This window comes from Nomia melanderi, chromosome 12 (assembly GCF_051020985.1).
Source record: "Nomia melanderi isolate GNS246 chromosome 12, iyNomMela1, whole genome shotgun sequence".
Taxonomy (NCBI): Eukaryota; Metazoa; Arthropoda; class Insecta; order Hymenoptera; family Halictidae; genus Nomia; species Nomia melanderi.
In genome coordinates, this window is record NC_135010.1 from 9,882,332 (window position 1) to 9,890,957 (window position 8,626).

An 8,626-nucleotide genomic window follows, 5' to 3' on the forward strand; every position below is an offset into this window, starting at 1 on the left:
GAGAAGGAGGGGAGAGACAAGAGGAAAAAGAAAGCGGAAGGAACGGGGATCCCTGGTTGAACGGAGGAGAAGACGGTTCTAAGTCGGTTGCGGATGATGAAGCGAATCAAGTAACAGTGGCGGTTTACGTGCGATGCAGCCTTGAGGAGCATCGCCCCGGGGAGCATTTCCTGGAAACGCGTTAGCAACGAAACCGTCTGTGCTTAGAATTTTCAAGCGGCGACGAGTGAATTACATACCTCCCGTCACGGAATCAATGGCGCCTGAAAATGTGTACGTAAGCGGCGACGGTCCGGGGAACGGCGACGTTATTCCGCGCGGCCCCCGGCTCAACGGACCCAGGTTACCAAACGGGTTTACGACTGCTCCGCGCGGAAATTTTAATTTATTCGACGCGGTTCAGCGACGAAAGCTGGCTCCTGCTAACCGATTGTTAAAGCTGTTCCGTTTCCACGGGACCGTGGAATCGAGGACTCTACAGCGAGCGTGCAGCTGCGTTTTGTACAGTTCTTACAGTTTGGACGTTTGAGCGTTTCTTTATTAACACGTTGAATGCCATGTGGGTCACCGGTGACCGCCCAAATTCAGTCACTGCAATTCTCTCAATTAAACGATGATGGGAACATTCCTATATTGTAAACAACGCTACATAATGCGACGACATTCAGCAAAACAAACCTGCGATAACAACGCAATTCAATGAAATTATTTGATATTGCACCTTTTTCATTTCGTATATTCTGCACCTTAAAATCGTGCAGCGTACGACGTGTTAATGACGGAAGCTACTTATAGTCGAAGCGTCGAATTTTGTTTTGTGCAGTGTACAGTGGCGTTCGAAAGTTTCCACATGGGTTTCGAAACTTTTACACGATGAAGGCTTTAAGAACTTTTTGGTATTGTGACGTATAAAGATGTCGCGTGAGAAGATACTATAGGACAATCAACACCTATTCTTTATACATGTTTCTTTAGAAATAAATAATTCGGTATTTTCAAAGGTTTTCGGCCGGAGTGTTTGAAAGAGAAACTAATGCTTGTTTTCTATTATAATAATTATTTAACGTTCAGTATTGAACATATTACACTTATTTTGTGGCTCTATCCTTTGCACTAATGACAGCGACACATCTATGTTGTATGGAATCAATACCGAAAACGATCTGGAACTTGAACGCTGTAGATCCGTCGGAAAGTTTAATGCACACCAGAGAAAATGGAGCTCAGGGAAAGACGTTAAAGAAGAAACGAACGAGTGAATCAATAATGTATTGAACACCATCACCGCTTTACATGCCATAGAATATAAACATTAGACACTATTCACGCTCAGTAGGATACCAATACGTCGCGCAGATCGTTGAGCCCCGTTTGAACGTCAACTCGCGCAATTACCCGCAAGTATGACACGCATTCATCAAATAAGAGACACGAATTACATCGTAATCATTGCGCGTTTCAAGTATCACATTTACGAATGGAATACAATACATCTTAGAAACGATAGTCGTTTAAATCTTGTTGCGCTGACGACCTTTACTTCCTAAGCTATTCGTCAGTCGTTGATGGCAGACTATGTACGAGTATTTACGATCGACTTCACTGTAACTGGATTATTCAATGTCATTAATGAGTTTCCAAGATTCGTCGGTTGATTCCGTACTTTCGCTGGATGCCGTCGGAGACGGTGTCGTTGGAGCTGGTGTGCTAGTCAGTTCCCAAGTTGGAGTTGTGTTGGTATTAGGTTCCCAAGTTGAAGTGGTGTTTGCATTATTTTCCGTGGTAGTCTGCGGCGTGGTAGTCTTCTCCGTGGTAGTCTTCTGCGTGGTGGTCTTCTGCGTGGTGGTCTTCTGCGTGGTGGTCTTCTGCGTGGTGGTCTTCTGCGTGGTAGTCTTGGGGGTGGTCGTTTTGTCGGAAGGCGCGGCAAAAATGATACATTTAATAACGAATCCCCAGCTGGGTCTTCCAATCGCCGATACGACTGCGTAGTCCGACTGGAGACCTCCTTTGGCGACACTAAGTCTCACTATCCACGGGTTCGGAGTCGTTACAATGATGAAGGAAATTTCGTATCCCGGGGGAGCCACCCCCGTACACGTCGCTATGTTCGGTCTTCCTATAATCCTCGGCTGAAAACGCAAGCATTTCCATTTCAAACGACTTTCACGCGCGCGCCGCTCCGGATCGCCAACGAAATTCATTACCGTTTAACACTAGATCTACGTTCGTTACACGCTTCGTTAAGTAATAGGTAATCTTCGAGATTAGGGGACAGAATTGTATCTATCGAAGTGGATCTAAAATTTTACTGAGACACCGGTGTAGTAAATCTAGTGTTGGATCGTTCAATTTTCGATTATATCCGTTTCGTTGGTAAGTCGAACTTTATTTAATTTAGATGAATTGTAGAATATGGGTTTCTCTTATTTGTCGTTTGAAAGTATGATAATGTGGAGTGCGTTTAGTTATTGTGAATAATTATTGAAAGAAGTAGTGGAGAAGTTGAAACGACACTGCTAAGCCGAGTTCAACCTGGATAATTATTAATTGCAACAAATCGAAGAAAGATGTAATAATGGATCTCTTACTCTGCGGATGACTTGGCTGTTGACGATTATCTCGCCCGGTTGATGCCATCCTTCGATCAAGTTTCCCCACGCGACTGCGATTAGGGACAAACACGTGGCAAGGAGTATTAGATTGCGCATCCTTGACAGCGATCTCTCGACGGTTTAGTAGCTACTTTAATTGTCGCGGATCTGCCGTGCAACGTATCACTGTAGATCATTTATAGGTTGCTCTTATCAATCGCCGCTGATGATTCTCAGAAAATTGACGAATCGCCTCCGATCGGCTATACCCATTGTCAAACACTGACAACAACTTACGTAAATGTCTTCTATCCCTTTCTGCACGAGTAAAGCGTGTTTCTCACTTCTGGAACGTGAAGCTTTTAAATTCGTTTAGCAATCGCGAAAATCAAGATAACCCTAACAAGATTTTATAATAGAAATTGCTTGGCTCGAGATTAAATCGATCTCTTTACCGAATAGATCAACTCCTTGTCTTATAATATCGTCACACTCGTGGCGAAAATTTCGTGTGTAGTTTAACCAATATAGATACCATTCCCTCGAGTTGAAATGCAACATTATTATCCTTGTTATTAATTTATATAATTTACAGTAAATTAATTCATAGAATAACCACAGAATCTTTTTATTTTCCTGGTAAACGATTAACGGTGGACAGTGGCAACAAGTGTAACCACGAAACTAATCTGTTAAAATTATTGATTAATTATTCAATTAATCGTTTAACTAATTAAAGAATTATTTGATTAATTATTGAAATTATTATTGAACGAATTGAATAACTAATTGAACAATTAATCGAATAATTATTGAAATCATTATTTACTTAATTGAATAAATAATCGATTAATCATTGAAATTATTTTATTATTACCGCTGCTCTCAATACAATATTTCTTAGGATTAAAACGAACCGAATATCAATGTGTATTCATAGGGAACACGGTTACTTCTGGATCAACCGTTTCGCGATCTACATTTCCCATGGCGGCGATCATTCTCTCCATTCATTCTTTCCATTACCTATGTCGCTACGCTGGGGGTTCGATAAGCGAGACAGTTGCGCCCGTGCGATCGCAAAAAAGTCGTGATCATGAGAGCCGATAGCCACCAGGCAACAATCGACTATTTACATTCGCAGGTATCGAACGATAACGAGGAGAAAACAACTCGCGACGTTACGTGACCATCGTCACCGGGTACAATGGAATATTTCAGAGGCCCCGCTCAAACCCCGACAGTCTGGAATAGAAGCGCGAACGCTGGATCGCGATCGATAAGCGGTCAGCGATCTCTATCCTCGACAGAAATCGATATCGAACTTTGTAGGCGTTTGCAGGTGGTGTGCCGACTAATAAACTTGTATATCTCGAAGGACCACCCGATAAGAATCGGGAACAAAACTTAGAAGCGAGTAGGAGGTGAAGCGGACTTTGACTATAGTGCTATGCGCTTGATCGAAATTGCTAATTGATGCTTTGCAATCCGTACTTCCTACTCCGTACTCTGTGCTATGCACTATTTGAGCTGATACTTGTCAAACTTGTTTCTCAACTGTGTGCATTTAACTGACTGGGCCTCCCAGAATCGTCTTCGACGACACCTCCGCAAGTCGTCTTCGCGGGGGTGAAGTCGTTCTGGTTGGCCCTTTGACATCTAGCTACTCGTGGAAGGGAGAGACAGTCCCCTCCCTTCTTGGGTCTTCCATGTTGCTAATGTTAATAACTAATTCGTCCCGTTTGCAGTCGTCGACCGTGGCAGGTAAAAAGCAAGAAACGCTTAGGCCTTAATAACACACGCTAACAGACGGGCTAGAGAGTTAAAAATACTGGTGACTGGACACCAGATGTAAACAATAGGCAAGGAAAATCTACAGCAAGAATCGCGGGCCTTATGGGTTCAGGGATTTGTGGCTGCCACGGTCTTTTCTCGTAATACTTAAGGACGATTGCAAGTTGCGACGGGACGAGGGCTCTTACTGTTACGAGAAAACTGCCAAATGTGCAGCTAAGTCCGAGAAAAGATAAAAGTGTATACAAAAACTAAAACTGCAATGATTTAAGGGCTCGAGAGAAACGGTAAGGCTGTAAGTGGCCTTAACAGAACGAATTTGTGCTTACAATTAGCCAAAACTTTCCGCCCGCATTCACGTCAGAATTCTTCGCGAGCACGATTTGCACGTGTGATTTGTAAATTTGGTAATTAAGAAAGATCGTTGACATTTAAATCCCTTCTTCCCCTTTACCACTATTCGATAACCTCGAAAGAATGTGTTTAATTATATTACGTCGTCCTATTAGTAACGTCGTTTCGTTATCATCTCTTGCGTTAGCGTCTAGAGTAAAAGATTATCACGTTTTATCAATCGTCGACGTACCGATCATCGTTGCATATGAGTTTCTCAGTTTGTCATTAATTCTTTAATCCAACTTTCGAAACAGCTCCGTGGTTTTACGGTCGAACATGCATAAGAGAAGCTTTGAATACTGTTCCTAGCTTTACCGAGAAATCTTGCATTCGCCACGACAAATGTTACTGTCTCGAGTATTTTATCGGAGACTGATAGCCTTTTACTCGGCGATAAAATCATTTCGCTCCCGAGAATCGGCATGACGCATCCAACGTGAAAAGTACAAAGGGGAAACAATTTTCAGTGACCGTTTCGCAACTTCAGCTCTGTTGATCGTTATCCGCGTCCTCGAGGGTCATTTGAATATCTTGAATTCGCGAGTGGCCACCGGGGAATCCAAATATTTGCCAGCATTCGCGTTTTGCAATTCCGCCGGGAAAATAAACAGCGATTTGTATTTTTCCGGTACAGTTATCGGGTCGTGTTAATTTCGAAGAAAACAGCAACCTTTCCCCGAACGGTTTGTTTCATTTTCCGCGGACTTTTCCACCTTCGACAATATATTAGGAGCCGAACGCCGAGCCGATTGTCGGATTTTCCAGCGAAGGACGGAACGAAATCCTTGTTTTAATAAGCGCCGCCCTGGTTTCTGGCTCGCGCGGGAACCGAGGACCGAATAACTGGGCCGCAAGAAAATATTGTATTTCATTCGGGAATATTTTTCTTCGATATTTGTCCGGCGGGAAATAGATATCGACCCGGGGGCAAATTACCGGACGCGTTTCCTTCCAATTTATTGTGATAGCGTATAATCAGATTGCGGAATTCCATGCATTAATATCCCGCGAAAAGCCTCGGCGAATTAATAAAACTCGAGCTCCGATAATACCTCATTCGGTTTTATTGATCTTGTCATTCGACCGAACCATTCAACGCGGAATTGCGTTCTGTTCGTCGTCAATACCTTGAAATTCCGTTATAAAAATATCTATTTGCGACGCGATATTTCCTAGTATTTATTTTACCGGACGGACAATGGATGAAAGGATATCGTCATTTATTCATCTTTTAATGAAGATTTCATGGGCTTCTGTAGCGTATCATCGAAACTTAGACTATTTCATTTGACCTCATGATAAGTTCTTGAAAAATTCATTTTTAACTCTAATATATCATTTATTTTACTCTGTAAATTTATTATAAGAAATCTTAATAATAATTGATCGTTGGGTAACAAAGGTCAATTTGATTATTGTTTAATTATTAAAAGAAACAGAACGAAACCATAATCAGCATTGCACAAAGTATAATGGTAGTGGTATTTCGAATTGTCGAATGTTTTAAACTGATTTTTTATCGTAGGTAATTAAACATGGCCATGCTGCGGCGCGTAATGTCACAGTGTTAATCCTCACAGAAGAACCGATGACCGAAATATACGATCAGACGGCGCACGAACTATTTCGCATTTTCGTTGATTAATTTCGAATCTATGGTCTTGATCGAATATGAGCACGAGCGGTGTAATGACACGTGTGCCACGAACGTTTCCATAAACATGTCACCGAATTAGAATATCGAATATCGATCAGCGAACACCGGTCCGGGGCGTTACCGTCGAGTCGAGCGTAGATAATTAATTCAGTACGGAATAACGTTCACATCGCTCCGGGAAAGTTATTCTTTTTCGCTCATTCGCGTTTGCTCTGAACAGGGAAAATCGTTGCCGCATATACGACCGGCGGAACGGCACGAATCGCCGGTGAAAAATGTTTCATATCCAGGAAATCTGCAATCCCGCGAAGACGAGAGAATAAAACACTCGACAACGACCGGTTCCTTTCGGACGCATTAATTAATTTTAATCTCGGAGAAACTCGAACGTTTATTTTCATCTTATTCCCCTCTCACTCGGAGAAAATGTGGCAACTAAAAATGCCGGCGCGACAAATAAACGCTGTTAATTGTTTCCCAGATGGAAAAAGTCAAGCAACGTAAGCTGGTTAAAATTCTTTCACGCTCCGCGGCCGAAAAACAAAATGAAAGATCCTTGTAGCAATTCGCAGCCCGGTTGAAATTAGAATTCCCGATGAAAAGTGTTTCCATTATAATTAGCTTTCCCATTTGGGGAAAAGGAAACTCGATGAATATTCATTTCCACAAATATTCGCAGTATAACCGGAGCATTTCGGAATCTCTCCTAATATCGTCCGAGAATTGTTCTCCTTTCAATTCTAAAATCTCTCTCGCTCTCTATTGTTCAGCAATTACTCTCCTTGAAATTCGAAAATCTCTCTCGATATTGCTTCGAACAATTATTCTCCTCGAAATTCCAAAATCTCCTTCAACGTAGTTCACCGATCGTTCCCTTTCAAAATTCCAAAATCTCTCCCTACATTGTTCCACAATTATTCTCCAGGAAATTCGAAAATTCACTTAACGTTGTTCGACGATTATTCCCTTTGTCCCGTCTATATCGCGTCCATCAAGGACCTGACCTATCTTCCCATCAGGCCTTGCGCCTCCGATGCATTTAGATGCCGCGTACACCGAGCCAGCTTCCGCTTTCCAGAAAAGTCGGTGCAGCGTGTCGTCCTCGGCGAAATTTCCTATTTTTCTCTCGAAAGAAGAGAAACTGCGTCGATAGAAATCTAGTCTGGGACCGGGGGTGAGCGCACGGCAGGGGACGTGTCCCGAATTTTCCCGGAGATTCGATCAACGTCATCGACTCGCGATATATCTCAATCGCGCGACCCACTTCTCGGAAAATTGCAGATTTCCTTGACGAATGAGAGCGGCGCGGGGAGGGAGGGGCGGAAAAATTTGAAACGGAGGGACACCGGGCGAGTATCGCGCGGCGATTTTCGCCGGGCCGCGCGATCCATCTTCCGCGCCGCGGAAAATCCGTTCGCTCGCTCGTCCATCACAAAGCGGCGGGTTTTAATTACCGGGGCTGCTGGTAATGATGACGAACGACCCGCGGAACGACGCGTATCGAGCATCGACGTCGTCGCGAAGACGTTTCTGCCGCTAATTTCAAATTTGAAATTTTCAATCTCAACTGTTAACTTGCCAATTTGAAATTTTCAATTTCAACTGTTAACTTGCCAATTTCATATTTGAAATTTCAACTGTTAACTTACCAATTTCATATTTGAAATTTCAACTGTTAACTTGTCAATATCATATTTGAAATTTCAACAATTAACTTGCCAATTTCATATTTGAAATTTCACCTGTTAACTTGTGAATTTCATATTTGAAATTTCAACTAACTTGTGAATTTCATATTTGAAATTTCACCTGTTAACTTGTGAATTTCATATTTTAAATTTCAACTAACTTGTGAATTTCATATTTTAAATTTCAACTAACTTGTGAATTTCATATTTTAAATTTCTACTAACTTGTCAATATCATATTTGAAATTTCAACCATAAACTTGCCAATTTCATATTTTAAATTTCAACTAGCTTGTGAATTTCATATTTTAAATTTCAACTAACTTGTCAATATCATATTTGAAATTTCAACTATAAACTTGCCAATTTCATATTTGAGATTTCAACTTTACATTACCAATAAAAATTGATCGATAATCGAAAGTTCATTGCAAGCCTACAAATTCTACAACAGAACTTTCTATTCTAACCACACTATCATTTCAACTTCCTCTTCAAAT

General features: G+C 41.7%; 1 protein-coding gene across 1 annotated transcript; it reads right to left on the bottom strand.

Annotated features, from left to right (window-relative positions):
* Window positions 1–1,169: 1,169 nt before the first annotated feature.
* LOC116430811 (uncharacterized) lies at window positions 1,170–2,748 on the bottom strand. The gene is made up of 2 exons (XM_031985413.2): window positions 2,589–2,748; window positions 1,170–2,129 (listed from the first exon to the last, which is right to left on the bottom strand). The coding sequence occupies exons 1-2, from the start codon at window positions 2,706–2,708 to the stop codon at window positions 1,614–1,616; spliced, it is 636 nt and encodes a 211-aa protein (XP_031841273.2). The 5' UTR covers window positions 2,709–2,748; the 3' UTR covers window positions 1,170–1,613.
* Between the last annotated feature and the right edge of the window lie 5,878 nt (window positions 2,749–8,626).

What these genes read in the sequence shown, in the direction of transcription:
- LOC116430811 (XM_031985413.2), bottom strand. Translation starts at nt 2,708, where the DNA reads ATGCGCAATCTAATACTCCTTGCCACGTGTTTGTCCCTAATCGCAGTC. An exon ending in ACAGCCAAGTCATCCGCAGA is followed by an intron (nt 2,130 to 2,588) that starts GTAAGAGATCCA and finishes TTGCGTTTTCAG; the next exon opens with CCGAGGATTATAGGAAGACC.